The sequence below is a fragment of the Pipra filicauda genome, unplaced genomic scaffold, assembly GCF_003945595.2.
Source record: "Pipra filicauda isolate LSUMZ 115617 unplaced genomic scaffold, ASM394559v2 scaffold187_size1440530_pilon, whole genome shotgun sequence".
Lineage (NCBI taxonomy): Eukaryota > Metazoa > Chordata > Aves > Passeriformes > Pipridae > Pipra > Pipra filicauda.
In genome coordinates, this window is record NW_024104295.1 from 145,090 (window position 1) to 170,335 (window position 25,246).

Below are 25,246 nucleotides of genomic sequence, written 5' to 3' on the forward strand. Positions count from 1 at the left end.
TTTACTCACAGCTTGTGAAACTCATTTACTCCCTGACTTGTGTTCCTGTGATCCTGTTATGTCCCAGCTGCATTCTTTACATTGTCCGTGCCTATAAAGCACGGATTAATTTAAATGGATAGTTTTGATTTATAATGCATTTAATAGCATAAAGCTTGGCTGTTTGAAGATCATCTTCAGCCTTCATCTTCTGGGCATCTGTCGTTGGCCATGGTTCACTGTGTAATACTTCCCACCCCCTCGCTCTAAATTAGGGATGTATTCTCCTCCTTACTAGGGTGAAACCTGCTTTGTTTCTCCCCTTTTTGAAAAAGCTTATTTTTTAGTTTAATATGTAATAGAATTTGACTATTAACAACAGCTCTGTAATTTCCTTCCCTCCTTCTCTGAAGCCATGTTTGTCAGCAATCCAGCAAATCCTGTTTTAGTAATAACCTTGCTAGTAAATGTAGTAAAAGTTGCTCAGTGTGATGCAGGGCACTGTGCCTTCAGTGCAGGTCTGAATAATGAGTCCTATTCACCAGCACAGGAATGTATGGGACAGCAGCTCTTCTCTGGAGTTTTTGAAGTACAGAAACCCATTTTGGGAAAGCATTTTGTATTTAAAACATTTGTATTTCAGAATAGCCATTCGTTTAAAGCATGAGCTTGCAATTGCAATATATACATCAGACTGGGTGACTTCTAGGATATTAGCCGTGATCTGTTCTTCCACTGCAGCACCAGCTGCACCTAATGAATTGCAGAGACAGATGATGCACTTCCCCAAGAAGGTAAGTTAGTCCTGTTTGATAACCTAAAGGCTGGACTGAGGGTTCAAGCCTACCCCAAATGCTTGAGAAGGAGGAGGCTGCTTCATAGTGGTCCTTAAGAGAATTACAGTCTTTTCACATCCATCTTCTCATCCGAAAAGCCTGTTCTTTATTATCAGCCCTCCCTCCTCCTTGCCCAAAAGTACCTGTGAAAGCCATCTGTCTGTCTGCCAGACAACGTGGTACTCTGAATGAAGCCAAAAGGTTTGTGAGGACTGTGATGAAGAAACTGAGTTAAAAAGGTGGGAGATACAGGCTACATAATGCATGAGGAAATGTTTCTGAGTCTATCAGAAGAAAATCCCATCCAAATAAACAGTGTTTCTTTCCACAGACTGGTTTGAGTCACAGAAAGAGCTTATTTTGATCATAAAAACGTTCCATGTGGCAATCCTCGTACTCAGTCTTTCCTGTATTAACATACTACTGTAAGACACGAGTTCAGCAGTTTAATTACGTTTTGCCTGGGTATTTCCTTGAAGCTTTTACTGCATTGCTTTTAAAGATGCTGGGTTTTTCTATGGGGTGCTATCATTCTGCTCTCTAGGCTGATCAGTTCTCTCTGATTTGCTCTACTTCTAATCTTACACCACAGCACCTTTCCCATTATTTCAGGTGAGAAGGGGACTATTGTAAAATGCTTTTATGGTGTTGTCAATATAATATTTTATGCCTTTCCTTCTGCATCATAATCTTTATGGTCTGAGATTTTTCTCTGCTCTGCAAGGAAAATCCATACAGGACTGTCCTCCCTGACCCTAGAGCAGCTGCAGATAATGCCAAACTCAGGGAGTATGTTCTCTGTAGCTTCTTTCTATTTTGTTTCTCGTTCTCAGGTTTATTCCCCCTATTGGCCTCAGTACTGTCTCTGCTGCTTAAGAAAAGGTTAAGCTTTTGGGTTTATGCCCTCCCCTTACCCTAAACCCTTGTTACTGCAATCTGTGATCTTTTCTCCCTAGAAGCAAATTAATCAGTTCTCTTATCAGATTAGTCCTGTCTGATTAAGCTATCAGGAAAGATAAGTGCTCAACACTCATGCTCCTGGGAAGGTGAGAACTTGGAGCAGTGATGGGACACTACTCCACGGCTTATTAGGTGTCTGTCAGATGCCATCGTTTGTGAAGGGGTTTGTGCAGGCAGGCAGTTGTGTTGGAACAGTCTTCTGACTGCTCTGTGCTTGCCCCTAGCTGCCAAATTTGGGTGGAGAAGCAGTGTCTGTGTCCATCCCCACTCAATCTTCACCAGAGGACTAAACTGGGTGGCTTTATCCACTTTGTCCTGCAATTTGGTGGCAAACAAGACACGTCCATCTGTCAGTGAAGGCGGCAGGAACCGAGGGATACAAATGCAGAAAATAACCCACATGTGCATTTTCCTAAAGCGTGGTTTTGAGGAGTGTGTTTGATGTGGAGACTGGTGTGGAAGATCAGCAGGCTACACAATGCACGAGAAAATGTTTAGAATAGATATCAAGGCAAGACTATCTATTTTCATCCACTTTCTCTTGCTCTGGGAGCTGCATTTGACAGGAGCCCCAGGAGCCCCCAGGAGCCCTGTGCCACACTTTGGTTGTCTGAGAGCCAAACAGTCAGGGTAGACAGGAAGCTCAGCAAGGAGCTGCACTGCAGTTCAGGCCCATGGCTGACAGAGGAATTGCCACGAGGAGTGATACAAGATTTTTTAAGGACATTATTAAATCCAAGGTGCAGTTTCAAACACCACAATTCCTGAAGTACCACTAGGTTGTACACAAAGTATGTTTTTCTCCCTCCAGACCAGGACCTCCAAAAGCACCATTGTACTGCTGGCTCCAGTTTCAAGGCTACAAATGCATACTCAGCTTTCCTCCTTCCAACTGACCCAGTGCCATCCTACTCTCCTGCATCCTGGGGTGAAAAAGCAGCACAGAGATGCTGCAGCTTGTGGCATGTGAAACACAACTTGCAAACTGCTGCTCCAGAGCGCTTTACAGTGTAATCAGATCACATACTGTAATTCTTCCTTCTACACAGACCTTTGCTGACTGAAGCACCAGAGCAGTACTAAGCAGGACAACATGCATATCACTGTGCTTAACTAAAAGCAGATTCTTTCCATTGTACCCTATAAAGAGATGATCATCACTGCACAGTACAATTTGATATTTTAACACGTAAATACAGAGTCTTTGGTGCAGCTGATGTACAAATAAATTTCTATCTAAGACTTACTACTGAACTAAGAGAAAAGAGTAAAGCTCTTCAAGGCAGAAAATATTTTGTTTTCTTATGCAATTCCACAGTGTGAAGGAAGATAGGGCCCTGACCCAGTGTGTAAAGTTCAATTTAGCATTCTGGGTCTGGTTAAAGTAGGCACTAATTAATCAGACCTACTCGGCAGAAAGGATTCTTATGCATCACTTGAATCCAAGCTGCTGGGATAAGCAGGCATGTCTTGGGAACATGGGACTTTCTCTTAACCAGACTCAAACACGACCCTGCATGTGGTCCTCAGGTGGTGGAAGGCAAACTAGAATGTTTGTCAGCCCAGCAACTGCAGCCTGCCTTGGTTTGACAAATGCACTCTAGACATTAAGAGTGATCAAGATATTCTTGTAACAAAATGGCTTTATGCACCCACTTAAAAATACATAAAACGGAAAAGAAAGTGGAGTGCTTTGACCTTGGGCCACAGCACAGACCACTACACAGAGATAATATGAAATACTAGAAATGTAATGAGATGAATTACTTTCCAGGTTTGTTTGGAAGTGCCAAACCTCTTAAAACACAAGGCTTTTTACAAATGCCATTTATTCCAATAGGATGCACATTGCTACATAAAATGAGTCACTATGAATGAATCAGATTGTGTTGGAACAAGGTAGGAGCTTTTTATAAATTCAAACCATATTGAGCAATAACTAAAATGCTTAGAAACATTCAGAACACTGGGTAAAAATGAATTTATGCCACCTTGCAAAGACGTATTTTTTGTATCTTCTTATGACCAAATAATTATTTTACGTTGGATCACTAATGGAGATGAGACTAGAAACCACAAAAAGGGAATATCATTAGGAAAGCTAAGATCATGATATTGTTTACTTTGGGAAAAGAGAAGATTTTATTGCAGTTACAGCAACAATTACAGCCAAGCAGTAGCTGTGCTCATTTTGAAACTGCATTCTCTTCAAACGGCAATCATGACAATTTTTTTTTATTAGATGGTAAATGGATGGCTAGAAAATTCTCAAAACAGAAATTCAAGAAGCACCATTTTAACTTTTTTTTTTTTTAAATTAGGCATTACAAAAAATGGAATAGGCCATTCTGCCTCACTCAAGCCATACTGATCATTTTGTTAAATAAGAAAAGGGAATATTCAATTTAATATGTGCAAAAGCTAATATTTACACTGTTCGGTACATAGAGGCAGGATCACATTAAGAGAAACTGAAAGAGGAAGAGAATAAACTGTTCTCAGGGTCCACTGTAGATAGAACAAATATTAATAGGCTTAAAGTGTAGTAATGTAGTCAGGTAAGATTTTAGAAGAAAATCTTTCTAATGACAGAGCTAGCGAGGCATGGGAAGGGATAGCACAGGGAAGTCATGTAACTACCCTCCTTGAGAAAGACTAACCCAGTTTTCACCAGTGCTTATCTACAGCTGAACTGCTCTGGGACAGACTATAACTACCTCTTCGAGTCCTTTCCAGACCTGTTTTTTAACAGTTTTAAGGAAGCTATTATTAATGATTTTAATATCACATGAATGGACTTTGCCACTTGGTATTGTAAGGGATATGCTGATATCCAGAAGCAATTCCTGCCGTAGAGAAATCAGGACAGACAGAAAGAGATGAAACAGGTTTCTCCTTTAAGTTAACTGCTCTCTGCTTTTATATTTTTTTCCCCATTAAATATATGAGTTTGAAAGAAACCAAATGGACAGCACATATAGAGCAGACATTGGATAAAGGCAGGGTAAGAGGCCATCAGAATGCAACGGTCCCACTCCATGCAGGCACTTGCTAACTAGTATTACTTTGGAAAAGAAGCAGGCACAAGGGAGCGAGCTAGAAATTCAGATGATACATTTAGGTTATATAGTTGACATAAAAAATTACTGTTTCCAAGAATTTTTAATTTAAATATTTCTTTTGTCACGGTCCTTGCGTTAACAAGCCAGTTGGATCTCCTACCTGGAATCACTGCCTTCAGGTTTTCTTCAGGTGAGATGGAGAGAAAATACTTCATCACAAAAGATATTCTTTTCTTATACATTGCCATATAGACACTTCTGCTAAAGACAAGGTCCTGCAGCTGCTTGCTGCCCACCGTGGCTAATGGTCCACGTAACCTGAGCAGCATTCCTTGAGCACCACGTTCACACTAAACCCTAAGCAGATGGAGCAGCTGTGTGAAGTGCAACCTTAGATTAATACTAGAGACATCATTAAGTGAGTAATTAAGAAGCTGAATCTCTCCCCTCTCTATCACTTCACCTACTTTTAACAGAATAGCTCTCCTCAGCCACCTTGTCTTTGGGGTATATCTACCTTATCATTAATTCAGTCGTGTATTTTACAGGTAAAAATACTGCTGAAAATATTGTCTTGCTACACTTGTGCAATAAACTGAAAAGTGACAAATGCATTAAAAGAATTAAAAGTAAAGTCAGAATAAAGACAAAAAGACACTTTTCTGCCATTTACCCACAATGTGCGGCGCGGTCTCTATCATGCGCTGAAAGCCCTGACAGTCAAAGCCTTGAAATTCTAGAAGGCCTTCCCTCCTTCTCATGAAAGTTTGGGCTTATTCCCAAGTACTTTTTAAATAAACTGGTTTAGCATAAGATGACAGTTAGCAAAGTTACTCCAGGTTTTTTTAAGTTTTGTCTTATTTTTTCCCTTTGCAATGCAGGCATTTAACATCCAAAATCCATCTGTAAGCGATCAAAACCACAGGTGAAACACAAGAACGAAGGATTTACCTAGTGAGTCATCAAAGTGCTTTATTTTATAAAGCCTTGCTCATGTTTGGAGTGTAATCTAAGCACTAACATACACAATAATGAGTCTTCCTTGCCCTGTCCAAATAAACAGTTTATCAACAAGAATGAATGACAAAAATGCTACACAGACAAAAAGAATGCTTCACTGTAAATGTGTAAAATGGTCTAAAAATGTACACTTGTTGGCCGCAATTAAGTATGTACTCCAAGTATGTGTACCTTATTTTCACTTGAGGGTCTCCCTGTGGCCTCATACCTTCAGAAGCCACAGAATGCTTCAGAAAATGAAACCTGGGAGAGAACATAGACAACCAGGGTGTATAGGGAGAGGACAAAAAAAAAAATCAAGCCACAGTACCAACTTATTTAAATACATACAATACAAAAGTATACACATACATTACAGTGCTGCAGACATCACTAAGTCAAACATAACAAAAAATCCTGTGGGAAAGGTTGGGGAAAGGAGAAAAAAATTAGTACACAGCAACAGGGATAGTATTGCCTTTGGCCGCTGAAGAGAGTGTAATGGGTTGCTATTGTATAGGCTCCTCTGAAGTAAACCACTACGTAAGTTATGCACAGTTGCAGGCTGAACAGCACTGACATTAGTTATGGAGAAGGCATGCTGGCACTCCTGATCCCACTTACAAACGACGATGGGGAGGTTTGACTTCTCTTACATTGCCTACAAAATCTAACAATTTCAATAAAGAAATTTTAAAGGCACAGCTTTAGCACAGTGTATAAGTAGATAAACTTTTAAGCATATGTAAATTTGTCTCTTTCAAGCATGGAGTCTTTCAGGGAAAAATACAAGAGGAGAAGGAATACAATGTTGTTTAAAAATTTTAAACAAGTTAAACATGATCAGCACAGTTTCAGGCAATGTACTATACAATCAAACTTGAGTAAATGGTAGGACAGGTAATTTTGATGCTGAAAGACAATCCTGGGAAAAATCCCTCTGAAATATCCTTTCTTATTTTATTGTAAAAGAGTCTATCACGAAGGTGAGCGAGACATTCACTTTAGTACACTACTGCACATTACCTCTTGGAAGATGACAAAGATTACTTCATTTGTACTGCAAAATAACTTTACATGTAAACTCAAAAGTCATATATTGTACACGGCTCTGAAATTCAGAAATATCCCTGCTTTCCTAATAATGTAAACAGTAAAATTCAGGGTTCATTTTTAGAGGGATAATCTATAATAAAATACCGCTGTTTCAATAGTACAACATAAGCATTTAAACTTCAAATTCCCAGTAAATTACAAGTGAATGGAATTTCTATCAGTGTGCACATCTTTCAGGAGGGGTGAAAGATGGAGCTACTATTGCCCAAAACTATGCGCTTCTTCAGACAAGCTTTTTTTACACTTGTAACATTATTAGTTTCTATATTGCAAGAATATAAAACAAATGAAAACTTCAGGTAACAAAGTGAAATAAGCAAAGTTTTCCCTTAACATAAGTTTACTATAGCAAAAATGTACACAGCATGAATTACATCAGCTCTTTGTAAGATAAGAGATGCCAAGTCTCAGACTTCTGAGAGGCTGAACTTCCTGATGCAAAGTGCTGAAAAGAAGACAAAAACAGGAGAGGGAGATAAAAAAAGGAAAAACCACAACTGCTAGGAACCAAATGGGAAAAGCCTCTGGCACCAAGGGCTATTGCAGCTGCTTTTTTAAGGAGTGCCAGTGTGCAGGGTATAAGTGTAACATTCGCAGTAAGATCATTATTATTGTCATTATCATCATCATCATCATCATGAAGAATACTGTCATGTATCTTTTTAGTTCAAAATATAAACTGATCCACAGTTTACAACTTGATATCAATATTGTAGATTTAACATGCATTTACTCTTCCCCACCCCCACCCCACACCTCTTTGCTCATTTTTATTCCATTTCAGCTGGTAGCATCAGAGTATCTGTCACAGTGCACTCTGAGTAAGCTGTTCTATTTATTGAAATTATTTTAAATTTTTTTTTTGCACACACAAAAGAGTCAGAAATAGCTAGAACTATGCTGGGAATATCAGGCAGCTGTTAAAGCGAGTACTCCACCCCACTTCAGTCATCTTTGCCAGCAGATGTAAACAAAGGGGTTGCTTTCTGCAAGATGAGCGCTTCTCTGAGTTCCTTTTTTCCCTACACTTGTAGCCACTGCTGCTGTCCCCAGGTCTTGTGTCTGTCCTATGTAACATGATAGGTTACGTCAAGATGTTGGCAATAAAGTCCAAGAATCGCTTTGAATACTGTTCAGGATTAACAGTTGAAATTTCTGCACCAGCCTATACAGAGAATCGGGAGGGGAGAGGAAAGAAGGAAGAACCAGTGTTTTATTTAATGTTTTGTCACCGAGGGTGTTACAGTAAATTTCATGTGTAGTCTCAGAACCAGACAATACAGAATACCAGAAATACAAATTGTAATGCTCCTCAAGCACAATCTTACTGATGCCTTTTTAGGGTTCACACCAATACAGTGATACTTTGGTTCTCACCACTGTAACACCCGTCCTCCATTTCTGAAACATACTCTTTACTTTCCATACTTCCCTTTACTTTCATTGTACTTCAGTCTCCTATATGAATTTTTACTGCACAATTAACCATGCTATCCACTGATTCACCAACAGGTTCTGGTCTCTTGAGCAGCAGTGCCTTCATATAGAGAAGACTGAATTACCATACTCAGATCTGGCATGTCAACATTTGTGTAACATATATTGTTATCTGAATGTTAAATAACCTGGTTTGAAATATATGGTAACAGTTATTAACATTTTTTCAACATATATGATTTTAAACCTGGACTAACTGAATAAGCTGTACAATTGCTACTTCAATGAAGTAATGATTTCATTTATATTTTTATTTGGGGTTTACAGAGCCTTAGCCACATTTTTATTCATATTTTTCCTGTTTACCAAAAGGGGTAAATTGCATGCATGCAATTAATGAATGAACTTCAGCATCAGGTGGCTAAGGGTGGAGAAAGCAAAATAAACAAAATGGTTGTATGAAAGAAATGTTTTGCAGTAAGTTCTAATCACAATCAGCTTCAATAATCATAGTTGTTATTCACAATCTATTTCTAACCCTTATTTAAGCCAGAAGTGTGAGTTTTTAAAGTCTGCTACATTCAAGGTTAAGTAATAATTGCCAGATAATGGCTGCATATGGTCTGCATCAACTTTCAGTTGCCCCGAGAGCAGAGAGAGTAATGAGAGCATTGTTTTAGAGAGGAAAAAAACACCTTCTACAGGCCTGTGCAGGTCACATCATTCTCTACTGTAAATAAAAAGCCCTGAGCCCTTTGCTTAAAACTCCTCACATGCCCTGACCCTTTAGATACTTGGACAGAGAAGGGATTTTAGCCTCATGAACGAATATGCTCTTTTTAAAAAGTTCATGAAATTTGAACCTGAAATCACCACAGGAGTGATAATGGTAGATATAAATCATTAATTTAGAAAACTGGGCTGTTTCACCATGGTTCTTTGGTGTCTGCTGCTAAGGAGGAATTTCAGTCAAAATAAATAAATTCAAGGCAGTCAAACAGAAGTCTTCACTGAACAGTCTCTGAGTACTTAATATGTACATTTTATGTTGAATTTTGCAAATTATACTTTTTTTTTCCCTGAAGAAGTCTTGTAGAGTGAGCCACATTATATGCTGAAGAACTAACTTTCAACAGGCTGTCCTAAATAATGAAACCATCACTAAGGTCCTGCATCTGAAATAAGATTTATGACAGTTTTCGTAGTGTGGTGAACAGCTTTGTTTGCATCTCACAAATTTAGGACAAAGTCCTAAAAAGGCATCTCACTAGAGCTCTTTCTGAGTAAGAAAGCTATGCACATGGTTGAAAAAGGAGTTCCTCTCTCAGTATGTAAGCTGTAGCAGTTACTTTGTACTTTTTTATTGCACATTAAACTAGCAAAAAGTTCTGATCTATTTGCCCTTTCCCTAGATCTACTGAATTGTCCTATATCAGGACACTAAGCAACAAAAATGCATGAATATAAATGGAGTAAGAGGAAAAAGACAACCAGATACTTACCCCATGCTTTACCGTTTTTGCAGCATGGGCAGCTTTCTTTTTTGCATCATAATGAGTAAGAATGTCAATAATGGCCATAAAGTATACTTCCTTCCTAGGTGCATCTGCAAATGGCAAACACAGGGCCGTAACAATGACTTTGGAAACATCTTAATAACGAGTCCTGCCTCTAACATAGGAGACTTTATAAGACTCAATCTAAGACAGGTCAATGTCAGTCAGAAGACCACAGGCTCAAGCTGACCTTAACTGAGAGTTTAACTGCATTCATATAAAATGCAAAACTCCCTAAATGACTGTAAAATAGAACAGCAGCATACAGAAATAGGAATTATTGCTCAGTTAAAGCAATATGGATTTCATCTTCCTTTGCGTAAAAACTATAAAGTTTTATCTGAAAGGTAATGCTTCTGGGTCAACAAATAAGATCACATTTTCTTTATGAATAAAACCTTGTATTTATTCATGTCAAAGCTTATGAAAAAAACAAACAAGTAGATGACTTTCCTGTCTTGAACAGCCACAGGTAACTAGTTTCATTTAGTTTCACACACTAATATCAAACCCAGTTTCAGGCTTCTTACACACTCCTTATGACAACTTTCTTAGCTGGAACACAGAAATTGGGTACGAGTATACGAATTTTCAAAAAGCAATCAAAGAAGTGAAATATAACTTGGAATGCTGCTTTTCTCATTCTTTCTAGACTGCATTTAACAGTGATATCTTATCTGCCAGAAAAGGAACAATTATAGATACTAGATTTCCTGAAAGGGATGAAAAACCCATGAACTAACTGCTAAAGAACTGCTGAAACTGAGTATCTAAGCATTATAAGAATCTTCTGCTTTCTGCTGCACCAAAGAGCAAATTTCCTTTTCTGCAAAGTGAACTTCTATTTTGCGTTTACATTTGCCTTTACATGGTTGTAAAGACTTTAGGATTCTGATGCAAGAATCAAACCATCTTAACACACAAACATTTATTACTTCTTACTTTCATGGGATTTTATTCCATAAACATCAATAGCTGGATCGAATTCCCCTGGAGCCAAAGGCAGTGAGCTGTTCAGCGTGTTTCCTGGACTGTCTGGAGGGGTTCCAATGGGGTGGGTCCCATCACTTTCACCTTCCTCTTCACCATCATTCTCTTCACACTCTACTTCTTCCTGTTCAGCTCTTTCAACATCATGAATTCCAACCAGCAAGCTGTAGTCCATGAGTTTTAACTGAGCAAGGAACTAGGAAGTGATAATAAGCAATCTATCAGTATCACTGAAAAACATAAGCTCCACTTACAGACAGAAGGTACACAAAGGTGTCATCAGTTAAGAAAAACAGGCACTTCTAAGAGAGAGCAAAAGAGAGGATTAAGGGATAAAGCTAGCAAAGAGATATTTGATTAAGACATAGTGACAGCACACAGAGAAGTTGAAACTTATACTGTAGCCCACTCTTCCAAAATCCTCAAGGAAAAAGTTTTTTGTGTAGTGAAGGCCAGTGTGCTTGCAAGCCGATGACAGTCACTCCTGTCTTGTGTTTCAGTTAGAACCATCGAATACACTGGGCTGGAAGTGACCCACAGGGACCATCGAGACCAGTTCCTGGCCTTGCACAGGACCACCCCGAGAGTCACACCATGTGCCCAAGAGCGTTCTTCAAATGCTTCTTGAACTCTGCCAGGCTTAATACTGTGACCAACTTCCCTGGGAAGCCTGTTCCAGTGCCCAACCACCCTCTGGGATACTTGGACATAATATCCAAGACAAACATCCCCTGACACAACTTCAGGCCATTCCCTCAAGTTCTGTCACTGGTCACCACAGACAAGAGATCAGTGCCTGCCCCTCCACTTCCTATCACAAGGAAGTTGTGACTGCAATGAGGTCTCCCCTCAGTCTCCTCCAGGCTGAACAGACCAAGTGACCTCAGCTGCTCCTGGTATGGCTTCCCCTCTAGACCCTCACCATCTCTGTAGCCCTTTGGATGCTCCCTAATGGCCTTTTACCTTTCTTATATTGTAGTGCCCAAAACTGCACACAGCACTCAATTTCCAGAGCAGCCTCTATGCTATCAGGCGTACAGTGTGCTTTGATCTGGTGCTGAATCTGACCCCTTACTTCCTTTTAAGTCTCATTAAAGAATCATGAAAAAGTGTTCAAATATTCTTGCAGTGGAAAGCCATGAAGTTTTACACCACAAAGACATGAAATGATGCTGTATAAACTTGTGGAGTCCATGCTTATGGTATACAGAGAAAGTGGCTGAAAATAAAAACTATTTCAGTTTTTAGAAACTCTAAATGATTATAAAAAGGAAGTTAGAGCAGATAAGGGAAGAAAGGATTTAAGCCAGACTTTGGAACAGCGATAGTGATGGTGATGAAAGAGGTGAGTATAAATTACTAGGTAATGAGAAACTACAGTTTGTCAAAATCCTGATTCTGAGAAAAAGAGACGAACCAGAGATAACAAAGTGACTCTAAATTCTAGTACTAGCAGAAACATTGTGAGATTGAGGTTTTAAGAAGAAAGAAGAAACTGTTTTTTAATGATTTCAATATAATAAAGCAAAAGACTCTTCACAAGACTAGAAGAGATCTAAGTCTGAAGAGATGACGTACAACAATATGCAATATGAACAGATGAGACTGGAGGCAATGGTGGAAGAACTCCAGGCATATCATTAGGCACTTGGTAAACAGAGGAAAAAATTCTACCAATACTCATACAGAACAGCACAAAAGGGAACAGACTCTTGGGGAAAAAAAGAGTGAACTGCAAATTAGAAGAGAACGGCTCTTGTAAAAAAGTGTGCTACTGCTAAACAGCAAAAAGACTTAGGGAGATCAGTGCAAGGAAAAGATAATCTGATTTAAAAGGGAAAAAATACATGCCTTTTCTTAGGACACGTGAGACACCACACAGAAGGCAGGAAAACAGAGCATTTGTATACAAAACAGGTATTTGTATCCAAACAGCAGCAATAGGTATTTGTGTTTGAACACGAGAAGGGGACATTATGACTTGATTATGAGAGAAATAGAGAAGAAATATACAGAGAAACATAGAAACAAAACTTAATGACGAACAAGAACCGATATAAAGTAATATAGCTCAGAATACTATTCCATAATATATGTAACTATAAATACTATGTGATAAGATAATCATATTCTAAGTGTTGTGTATTTCTTTTCATTGTGGCTAAATGTGAGTGTTTACACATTGGGTACAAAGTGTGTATATCAGTGTGTATATTTAACCAGGGCAAAAGAACCAATAAAAGAAAAACAAGGTTAAAGAACAGTTTGCCATTGTTAAAATCAGGAGCCACTTCCCACTAGTGGTTTACATGGATATTAAACAATTCTCTGTATAAATTTTAAATACGTGATCTGGAATCTGTCATTATATTCCCAATCTAGTAAATGGTGTAGAAGATCACACACAGTCCAGTTCCTGGGGTAGGAAAGTATCTTCCACATTCCTTGCACACTCTTAAGATATTATCTGCAATCTACTCACTGTAAAAGCATTAGACAGCAACAGCAGTTCATGTTAAAAGGGCAAAAATTTTAACCCAAATAAACTTATCTCTGGGGCTTTAACATCCATAGAGCAGATTCCAGCATAATATTTTAAATACAAATTAAAGACACATTGATATTTCACAAAAGATTTATGTTTTCATCATCATCACCACCATAAATTTCTCAGTTACTATGATGGAAAGTTAGACTTACTCAAAAGCAAATTATTGGGTAGATTCTGAAGTAACAGTATTTTATTTTGTGCAGCTAATGAGATACAGATCTGAAGAACCAGACAAGTCAATTCATAGAGCCCTTCTGACAGAAATAGCTGAAAGTCTTATTAACTCACAGATGCATTTTGCTATCAAGTCTCTTCCAAGTCTGTGCCTTTCCCTTGAAAACAAATTTTAGGCTTTGAGTATAAAGCTGCAAAATACTGTGTTTAGTACAAAAATACACAAATTATTTTCAACTATGCAAACTACAGGCAACTTGGGGGAACGACTTAGTCTGATGTTTATTTTCTTTTATTAGCTGAACTAAATCAGTTATATTACATTAAATTCATACAGTAACACTTTTCTATTAAGTATTTACTATATTCAGCCAATTACAAATTTGTATGAAAGATAAATGACTACATTATGATAATGAATCCAATTGCTGTACACAAATTACTGAAGCACTCTGCTGTTGTGATACTAAGAATTATTTAAAACTGGATTTCTAATATGAAATAAGACATGCATGACTGTGAGTGGGGGGATGTTGTGGACAACAGTCTGTGTATGGCCTCAGCTCCAGTGCACCTCCACCTGTAAAATACAACTAACAACACTCACCTCTCTCGGGAGCATTTGGAAGTACTAGGCTTGTAAAGCGCTTAAGCACTAAGTAGTACCATCATTTTAACATCACATCATCAAGGCAGGAACAATGTATGGCAATCAGCTATGGCAGCAAGGCATTTATGACATCAGCAAAAGCAGTGATCAACTCCTGAAAGTTTAAATTGTGTTTCATTTAAAACAGTTATGCTTACAGTCTTATAAACAAGAGTTTTCATCAATGACTTACAGGTATGATTTCCCGGGATATCTGTAATTTGCCACACATTTTAATCACATTGAAGTGAACAGGCACATTCTTACCTCAACATCCTTTTTGAGTTTCTCAAGGAACATCTTTTTGTCATTCTCATCAATATGAATCTTTTGGCCATCGTTAATAAAATCATTGTCTTTGAATGTCGGCAGCTCTTTGGCCTAAAATAAACCAAAACTCCTGTAAGAGTGGGGTTGCAAAGAGGAGTGTGGTGAAGCTGTTGGCCCAAGGCAGCCCCGCTGCTGGCAGCAGCACCTCCGGAGATCCCCTATGCCCAAAAGGGCACCACCGAGCTGCCTCTTCTCCATGACATGCAGCTCTCCACAACTGTACCCGTGGAGCTCTTTCCTTAGTTTATCCCTCCTGAAATGGCCTAGAATGCATATGTTTACTGGGCATGCAGCAAATGGAGACAGGACAAAATCTCTACCTCAATACTTGATGTGCATTGAACACTGATTTGCATGAGCTTCTTCCAAGATGTGGTTTGTCAAAGTGACTGACAATAAATGAAGTCGAAACACAATCCATACCTTATAACAAAGGGTTTGCATCAGATCTTAGAAGAAGTCAAACTGGATTGCATTTTACATAGCTACTCTGAATGTTTACAAGCGCCTCATACATATAGAAAAGCATCAAATAAACATGAATTACAAAATTCTGCTTAGAATTGGCAAATGCCAGAGAAGACTACTGCCTCTTATTCTTGATGTTGGAGCATTAGTCGATTATCTTCAACTCTCTCATGAAGTGATTTGCAACAGTGTTAAGGAAAGACAGATAGAGTAACCGCTGGATTCAGTACTAAGACACCGCAAATGGGCTCTGTTTTTAAAGGGCAGCAGCTTGAAGGTTACTAAAAAAAACCAGCAAGCCAACAAGCAAAAGAGCAGTTCCTTCAGGGTATTTGGTCAAGCAAGCTGGAAGTAACAGTACCTCCTGCAATCAAAAGACTTTAAAAAATAAGCCCATTAAGAGCAATGAACAACCTTTCTTCCTTCCTCCAACCTTTAATCAATACTAGGGAAGAACAGATTTTCTTTAGAAAGAAAATGTTGCAGAACAATGAGTACTGCAATTATCAATGGCCATGAACTAATGAATACTCTGAATAAAATAATTTCCCCTTAATCCCAAAGTCCTTCTGCTAGGAATAAAAGACAGCTAACATCAGCCTACTGGAATGTCTTCTCTAAGTTAAACTAGTCAGACATTGCTTATAATCTCACTGGAGATGGTGTTTTTCATAAAGTTTATTTTCTTCCTATGACACAGTAAGGAAAAGAATCTGAGAGGTTCTTTTCTCTGTTCCAAAATGTACATATTGGAAAGCACAGCGTTAAAATGTGAGCACCACAGTGGACTCTGAAATGCCCTTTTAAGATCTTCACAATGGCCAAAAGTTCTTTTTGCTGTTGGGCTGTGCACTGAGGTGGCAAAAATACTCAGTTCGCCAACTGTCCAAATTTATTTTTTTGAGCTGGAATTTGTGAATTGCTTGAGATCCCACAATGCTGCTTTTGTTTAGAAAAGCAATCTTTTTCTTCCAATAACTGCTCAAAACCACTTAAGCAATTAGTAACATTTTAACAGTTATGAATCCATAATTAAACTGCATTCTGACACCTATGAACTCTGGAAAAGATAACATTCTAGTCTGGCTGCTCTGAATTATTACCGTGTTGCATCTAGAACATTTTGATATATTAAAATACCCTTTAACAGAGATCCTCTATTTAAATTTATAATAAAAGGAAAAAAACCACCCAAGCAGCTGAGATGGAGCTATAACCATTTACCCATCCCACACTCCACTTCTGTGGAGCAGTCATCCTGGAGTGCTCGCCTGATTTACTTAAAAATGATGTTGGACACTTTTTGAAGCTCACAATGAATTGTTTACTGCAATATGACTGCACAGCATGCATCGATTTTCTTTCTGGCCTCCTTACTCCACTCAGTAAGTGGTTTAGGATGCAAACGAGCAGGGGAAACATCAGATAAGCATTCCAGGCTAACAGCTGTAGAGATTATCAAACACAATCGAGCATACTGTCCCATGGACAAGAGTTAATTCTGCAGAGGCGGGACTGTGGATCCAAGGATGTTGCCAACACCGGACGATGGAATCCAGTGCGTGGGATGCTTAAGAATGGAGAGGAGATTTGGATGAATTAATTTAAGATGAAACAATAATGAAAAGAATGCAGGAAACCAAGCTCCCTTCATTTCTAGCCCAAAGTCACTAAAAAAAAAAAATCCTCAGATTATTTTTCCACCTAGTATATCCAAGTTATTTATTAAAATAGGCAGAGGTTAAAGCGAAACAAACCCATTAACACTGAAAAAACCCCCCTACTAATGCTGTTTAAAGCTGGGGGATGAGCAGAGAGGAAGGATGTGCTTGTGGTTAAGATGCTGAGATGCATGTTCGTCTCTAGGCTCTGCCAGACTTCCCGCAGAGCACAGCATCAGCCAGTCAGACCGGCGGGCAGCGTGAGGGGGAACCGGCTCTGCTACTGAACACAGTCCTGTCGCTGATAAAAATAAACTTAAATTACAAGTAATGTCTTTTTGGAAGATGGTAGAGCTGGTAAGCCCTTTGTGTGGGTGCCATACTCCACTTTAACCTTGTCCCTGATCTATTTTTAATAAAAGTGAGCTAGCAAAGCTGACACTGCTGCATTTCCTGCCTGCCATCACAAGACCCAAGGGGTACTCCCAAGGACGTTCAGGGCAGTGAGTCAGCTCTCCCAAAAAGCCAGATTCTTCACTGCCTGTGTGCAGGCTCCCCAGTCCTTGATAATCCCCCTGAGGATATTTATCTGAGGTCATTTTTCTTCACCCAAATGCCCATAGCTGTGAAGATCTGGCAAGTGTAGAACCACATAACTTAAAAGCCAGTTCTGAAGTATGTGAAGAAAAATGGAAAAGCAAAAGCAGTGGGTCCCACCTAAGAAACTGAAGCTAAAAAGCTATGTGCCAGTGGTTGCCCTCACCACGTTATTTGCATGATGCCTCCCTGCCCATACTCTTCCCTCTTTCTAGGTGTTATTAGACAGAGATTTTTTTTCTGTGTGTGCTAGGCAATATTATTCTCCCTATTTATTTAAAGCTGAATAGTTCTAGGATACTGTTGCATATATTACTATGTCCTAGATATTACTAATAACAGCCAACACTAGGAGTGATTCCAGTAGTACTTTAACAGAAATTCCTGTCTTAAAATTGATTTGTGAATTTAAGAATTAAGACCTATGAAATATACAACTAGGAGGGGCTCTTGCAGTTATGCAAAATTAATAATATATGTGTTCATGTTGAAAACTCCTACTATGTTCATTTTCTTCTTATGCACTGAAATAAATAAACAAACACAAATAGAATCATATTGTGGCAGTTTAAAACACTATTTGAATGAAAAAACTGAGACTTTGCTTTAATGAAATAATTGATATGGTTAATTTTTTATGAAGTCTCAAATATTCCAATGAAGCAAAATCCTTGTTGGAAAAAGATTCTCCTAGAATGTAATTCATTATAATGAACATATTACTGTCATTAAAGAACTAAATATTTTAAGAGCTGCACAGGAGATGAACATTTAACTACTTCCACTAAATTAATAATAGATTTTCTTTCTGAACCACCTCCATTGTTTTTAATCCCCTACTTAAAGATGCAAGAAAGGCACAACAGGTTTTACAGATATGAAATATTTATTTATAAAAAAACCCATGTTATTTGCACACTTCAGGTTTGCATTCCAAAGTTTGCCATGGTCACAGAGAATTTTAATGGCAGGAAGATTTCACTGCCTTTCAAAAGGCTGAAAATCAATAGAGATTTCTTAGTAACTAAGATGACAGACTGTGTAAAGCCTTATTCAAAACGTAAAATTATACTGTAAGAGCCAACTGATATTGTTTTGGTTAAAAAAAACAACCTTGGAACGTAGGTACCAGGTGAAGTTTTATTTCTATATCAACATGGAAATAGTTTTTGTATATTTCTTAATACGTCTCAATTCACCATCCTAGTCTAATATGTTGTAATGAATATTAGCAATTATTTTTCCCCAAAAGAATTTTTTGTGCATCGTGACATCAAAAATAATGGTCATAGCTAACAGTAATCCTGACATTTTGGAAGCAGCTTACTAAAACAGCTATAGGTTACATAAGTTTCAGTGTAAGTTTTGGACCGAAAAAGGAAAAAGACTAATTGTCTTCACAACCTAGCAGAATTTCTCACCTAACAAAGGCAAAGATTAGGTTGTAGGAGAAATGTGGCATAGCAGACTTATTTTTTGTTTGGAACTAGACACAAGTCATATTATTCACACAGCTAATCATGGAAAAATTTGGCTTACAATTTATAACTCTTGAAAATGATATAAAACATCTGCCAAGAGTAAAGGTCCACACCCTGGGCTTCTTTCAGAGCAAATGCCCACATACATCTTTATTTTTCTTTTAATACTGGGTTCACCAGCATACATGGAAGGCAGTATTTGGGGGGAAAAAAAAAAGACATAATATTAAATATAGTTTGCAGTAATTTGGAACAGGTAGTTTTGAATTGAATCAAAAAGTCTGGAGTCACTAGATCTACAACACGGAAGAATAACTTCCTTTGGAAGGCTGAACACTGCAGCTTCTTCCCTCCAGTATTTCTGTGACCTGGGTCCAAACTTTTGTACAATTTGCCTTGCCCTAGACCACAGTTTCTAAACAAACAAGGGTCTGCAGCTCCACAGTGACATCACAGGTCTGTAAAAGGCAATGGAAATAGAGCTGTAACCCTAAAATGCGGTTTGAGGGGGAACACTGGAATGATTTTAGCTGTGTAACTGTGTAATTAAGCATTTTTGTAGGACAAAAAAATTGTGCTGGATGCTGTAGATGGGTTAGGTATTCAAGCATGCACCAAAATAGAAACTGTCTTTTCAATGCTCAGGGAAACGCACCCAGAATTATTCCTAGTGTTAATGTCTTCCTGCTGCAAAATGAACATGCAACATATAAAATGCAACACAAAATTCCCCTTTTATTTTTTCAGCGTATGGAAAACAGACTTTTAAACAACAACAACAAGAAAAAAACAAAACAAAGGCAAACTAGTGATTTGTTAGGAAAAACAATAATGGGGTTGATGTCATGTGAAGGCTAAACGCTGTAATAGGAATCGGAACTCTGAATGTCTGTTTGTATCTTGGCAGTGTGATGTTTTGAAAGTTATTATCTCTGTACTTTGCAACCTTGAGATTCATTTCACAAAGAAATCTAAGACTTCACAGGTCTGTTGGGTAAGACTGGCACATGAAGCAGACTGAAATCGCTAAAAGAAATAAGTAAAGCCATGCTGTTCTGAAATTAGCAATTTTAAAATAGCAGGAAATAATAGCTCAGACTTTGGAATGATCCACCTTGAATAAAGTTTTACATAATGACATCAAAAAGCAAACAAACAAAAAACCACCAAAAAACCAAACCTGAGTCAAGACTGATTGATCTTGTTGCAATGCTCCTATATGAAACCCCTTCTTCCTTAGGTTATACTTTGCTCTCAGAAATCAGTTAATTACTATATGTTGTAATATATAAAATAAAACACAAAGCTAACACCTAGTGGCATCTTCCAATCTAATTATCACAGCTATGTATTTTGCATACAATTTAACTAAGATATAACATAACTGCCAACTACGGTAATCTTTTTCCAAAGAGAAACTTGAATATAAAATCCTTTGTTCAATTGTATTTACTATAATTTTTCTGCATTTATGCTGATTTATGAAACAACCCATACCACAGAAGTGGCAATGCAACCAGTTTTAGATTAATTTTAAAACATGTAATAATCTCTGAAATTGCTCAAGGAAGATGAAATGTGGTGGGCATCAGTTCAGTTAGGTTTTATTTTTCTTAAAATTTCCTTCTGAGCTGCTCACTCACAAGCAACATGTTTAAGTTCTTTTATCAGTACAAGCAGACTCAGCTGTTACTGCTAATTTAATGTCCTACTGCAAGTATGGCATAATTGTGAGCAGGCAGACCACCAGGGGAGTTCTGCATTATCCTCATTTCACTTAAGAGGGCAAAATTGTCCAAGGAATGAATAGAAAATGCCCACTATTAAAATAATAAAAATAAAAAGAGAACTAAAGCCTAAAAAATAAAAAGGAGCAGCTGTCAGAATTTGACAACTGTTGACACGTACCATTCTTTTAAAATTCAAGACAACTGTAAGTGCATGTTATGATACATGTTGCCAAGAAAGCAATGCCTTCTTTATTATTAAAAATATCATTTATAACGCAAATGAAAGGAATTGTGTGTTAAGGTGAAATCCAGGGGATGGAGCTTGTCTCTGCACTGACTATCATGAAATACTGAAATGACAGCTTCAGAGCTTCTCGTCAGTATGTTAGGATATTAAACAGCTGAAGACGGTCAAACAGGAGGTAAACTGAAAACAGGATGGAAAAGTACCATTCTGAAAAGTCAATCCAGACAACTTTTCTTCCTAAAAACTGATTAAAAAAAATGTTTGACTACTAGTACCTATTTTACACAACCAAACTAAAGTAGAAACATACTTTCCCCCCCAATTTCTTATATTACAGTCCACTAAGTCTTTCTGCGTAATTGTTTCTTCTTTATAAACTCAGTAAATAACAACTTGCTGACTGATAGGAAAAAGATTCAAGAGCATCATAATTTTTGCCAAATTTGCCTTTAAAAAGTAATTTATCTAAAATTTACAGTCTGTATCGGAATGTGACTGAAAGACTTCCTCTTCTGTTTTCTGACTTCTCCAGCTTTAACAGAAGTAAACATGTTATTCTTGATATTCTGGAAACCATTTGATTACTTCAACATTGGCATTTGAAATTCAATATGAATTACTTAAAAGCCTGCTTAAAACCTAGAGCATTGCTGGAAATCTTAGCCATATATTTTAGCACCAAAAGCTTCCTGTTTTATTACTGTTTCTAAGATGTGAATGGCAATAGACACCTTCAAAAATAAGTAATTAAATAATGCTACCATTAATTGAAATTATATTAGTGTCATTTCAGAATAATATTAATACATTGATGATTTAACTTGCCTCTGGCTAAAAATTAGCTAATAAGTTACTACACCAGCTACGGTTCTCAGATTGTCTGGTTTTGTTTAATCATTCAGGACAATTTCTTCTAAGATAGGAGATGCCAAAATCTCTTCAGAGAATTTGCTAAAATGTCTTTTTTTTCCCCCCTTCCTTTTCAAGCCAAAATTTTCCATCTGTTTTAACATCTTTAAGACTGATTTGAGATTCCCAGAGATGACAACAAACAAAAAGTTTGAAACAATGACATCTACTTCAGTGAAAATTGAAGTGATAAAACATGGTATAACTTGCCAGTTATGAGTAATGGACCATTTACATACTTAGGTCAACACAGTCCTCAAGGATCTGGAATCAGTGACACATATGCAGACATACACCTCATAACAGCAGCCCTTTAGAACTGCTCAGAGTTTCAAAACAAAACTTTGCTTGTCTATTTGTAGAAATATGCAACACCTTTTTTATTTAACCTTAAAAACTGCCTTGGAAACATCTGAGTAGCTTAGGTGAGTAAATCACTGCTGTTCTCATGCCTATTGCAGATTCAGATCATAGTGACAATGAATGTCCTGAACATCTGCAATCCACAGGTGCAGCATATTCTTCTCACCCTTTCAAATCAAACAGCAGACTCCAAAACTTAACAAAAGCCAAGTAATAAGGAAAGTAATATTTTTCCCTTGCTTAAATCTCTAGAAGTATTTCTTAAAGTGTAAAATGTTGTTCCCTCAATGAACTTAGAAGTCTATCCAATAATTCCCTTTCTTAAACATTTGTTCTGAGTGTGAGCTTGTGGCTTCCCTGCTGCATTGCACTGTTGTTGGAGGAGAAAGCTGTTCTGAAAGCCTCAGACCGTCTGCTTGCAACATCAATAAGCTTTGTGCAGTTCCACCTCCAAGAAATCAAACTATTAAAATAGCAAGATAAGAATTATTTCTTTTAGAGAAGTACTCAGAATCAAAGAGGAGGTCCTAGATGTGAAGTTGATAGGAATTTTTATTTGCCTTACCAAAGTTATGATTTCACATTAAATTTAGAGAATAATTGTGGTACACAGCTATACAAAACTACACAATTTAGTTTCAACTTAGGTATAAGCAAGTTCAATAGTAATTTTGCCATGAACTTCCATGGGAACAAAATAAAGGTACTGTTTCTTTGAGGTCCTTACTTGATGTATTAACTGCACTATGTGTGTACTATTATTAATCTATTTATTATTACGAGGCATATTCCTAAAACTGCTCAAAACTACTGCACTAAATATCTGTATAGTATCAGCTCCTGTACAGCTGAATACGCAAAATATTGTTCAATTTTACATTATTATTATTCCAAGCATTAATGTTGCAACCTGAAGTAGTCCCATCGAAATAATCTGCCCTCCTCATCTCTGTCAGACTATTTCAGCACTACCAGCAGAGGTTTTCAGTGACGTAAGTTACTGTTTGTAAGACAATGAAGGGTTAATCCCTCCGTTTTAAAAACACTAGAGTTGCACTCCTAAACAAGAACAAAAACAGATGACAAGAAAAGAAAGGAGACTATTCAGGACATGTTCTTGAGGGCCCTGTACAGCAAAAAGAGAGCTTATGCTGACAATCCTAACTGCAGCTGGCATTTGGGACATGGTAGTTGCCTAATGCTGGAAAAAGAATTTTAAGTGTTTGGTCATGCCTTGGGACAAAATGGAAAAACTCTGCACAGAGTTTTTCATGGAGCCAGAACTGTAGGGCTGACAGCTACTGCCATGTCCCTTACTCCTTAGTTCAGTTGTGTGATCTCTAGAAGGCTCAGAGAGGCAGGTACGATACAACTAATGCTTAGGAAAAAAAAAAAGATCTCAATGGAATTTGGGGACAATATAAAATAAAGTCTCTTAAGTGAACTGTTGAATGATCTCATGCTAATTCAGAAGGAATGTGCTTGGAAAAATTAAGAAAACAAGGGTCATGGGTTCACAGAATCACAGAATACTCTGAGTTGGAAAGGATCCACAAGGATCATAAAATCCTACTCGTAAGTGAATGGCCCCTATGGGGATCAAACCCACAACCTTGGCATTATTAGCACTGTGCTCTAACCAACTGGGCTAATCTCAGGGTCATTAGCCTTCACCCACATTTGAAATCTAAGAAGTCTGAGATGATGGAGACTATGTTCCACTTTCAATAATCTGTAGAATCTTTAGACAAGCCTCTCCTAAAGCACCATCAGGTTATTTCAGTAAAACCTCAAAGAAAACCGGATTTTGAGGATATTAAATGTCTCAAATGAACCGAAGTTGAAGGTGCAGAAAAAGAAAGTGATCAATTTCCTTTTAGAGGAAAACTTCAGCCCAGAATTTGAGGGAGACTGTCTCTCAGTATGGCTACATGTACATCTGTCAGTCACTCGCTCCTTTCTATGGGCTTTACATACCCAGGGTTCTCACAATTCAAAGTTTGGTTCATCTTTGCATTCACTTTAGACATGGTGCCACGTCACAACATTCTGTTAGCTGACATGGGATTTCCATAAATATCAATATTAAAAGAGCAAGAGAAAGAAGAAGAAGAAGCAGGAGGGAAGAGAACAAAGTCCTGATGTTTTCCTACCACAGGGCAGGCCCTGAAGAAACTAAGAGAAGAGAAAAAAGGAAAAGGAGGAGGTAGAGGATTGGCTCACTTACCTCTGAAATTTCAAACCACTATTCAAAGGTCTGCAGAAAATAGAGGAAAGATAAAGGAGGGATAAGGTAGAACTCAAGAGGGAAGAATATAGCAGAAAAAAAGAAAAGGGGCAGAACAGCACTGGTTATGTTTGTTCTGAGACTAGCTAGCAGGTTAGATAATTGAAAAAGAAACAGAAATGCACCATACCTTTTCTTTGTCACTGGCTTCTCGAGCCACAGTAGAGCCCTGAAACAGAAAAAATGGATCTAAAAATGTGCATATGTCAGAAACTAATTTGAAAATGTTACGATAACAGGTCAAAAAGTGGATGAACTGTATCCTTCTGAACTTGAGAGCTGTTTTAAAGAAAGGTGATACAGTAGGTAGAATGCCCAGGACTTCTGAACTGCTGCAATCACTTGAAGAAGATGTATTATGAGAGAAGAAAGATGGATTAAATCCTCAAATGTTCTACTTCTATTGTCCTCCTGATTCCTGGAGCTTCTTCCTCATCTCATCCTCATTTTGAGTCTATGATCCTGGAAGTTCAGTTTGCTCGGCAGACTTCCCACCTTTTTGTGCCAATTAAGCCATGTGGTTATGGAATAGCCTATTCTACATAACTGTTTCGACATATAAAATACACATTTCAAAAGGATGTCACACAATATAAACATAAAAAATATTTAAGAGATCATAAAGTACAAAAAAGAACAATGCACCTCACAGCAACATGGAGTAAAAAGAAGAGATGAGACCAACTGTGGATTCACAAGATTTACAGTGGTTGCCAAAGACATTTTGGATTTGTTTTTTAATCTATTTTTTATCTTAAAACCAGTAGGCAATATGGTGCTTCCTGAATAAGTTGGAGATGAAAAAAAAATGACCATATATATTTCCTTAAAAATTTCTTGAAGCAGGACCATACTTTTAAGTAC

At 37.7% G+C, this 25,246-nt stretch overlaps 1 protein-coding gene across 3 annotated transcripts in view; it reads right to left on the minus strand.

The window, feature by feature from the left end:
- Nucleotides 1–5,783: 5,783 nt before the first annotated feature.
- Nucleotides 5,784–25,246, minus strand: part of PIP4K2A (phosphatidylinositol-5-phosphate 4-kinase type 2 alpha) — a 107,121-nt gene continuing 87,658 nt past the window's right edge. For 2 of the 3 annotated variants that reach the window (XM_027751742.2, XM_027751745.2), the window contains exons 6-10: nucleotides 24,513–24,551; nucleotides 14,577–14,690; nucleotides 10,888–11,131; nucleotides 9,892–9,995; nucleotides 5,784–8,117 (exon numbers count right to left, since the gene is read on the minus strand). In XM_027751742.2, coding sequence (XP_027607543.1) covers nucleotides 8,037–8,117; nucleotides 9,892–9,995; nucleotides 10,888–11,131; nucleotides 14,577–14,690; nucleotides 24,513–24,551 — 582 coding nt within the window. In that variant the 3' untranslated portion in view covers nucleotides 5,784–8,036. The remainder of the gene's footprint in view (nucleotides 8,118–9,891; nucleotides 9,996–10,887; nucleotides 11,132–14,576; nucleotides 14,691–24,512; nucleotides 24,552–25,246) is intronic. The other variant, XM_027751744.2, reaches the window with a different exon arrangement.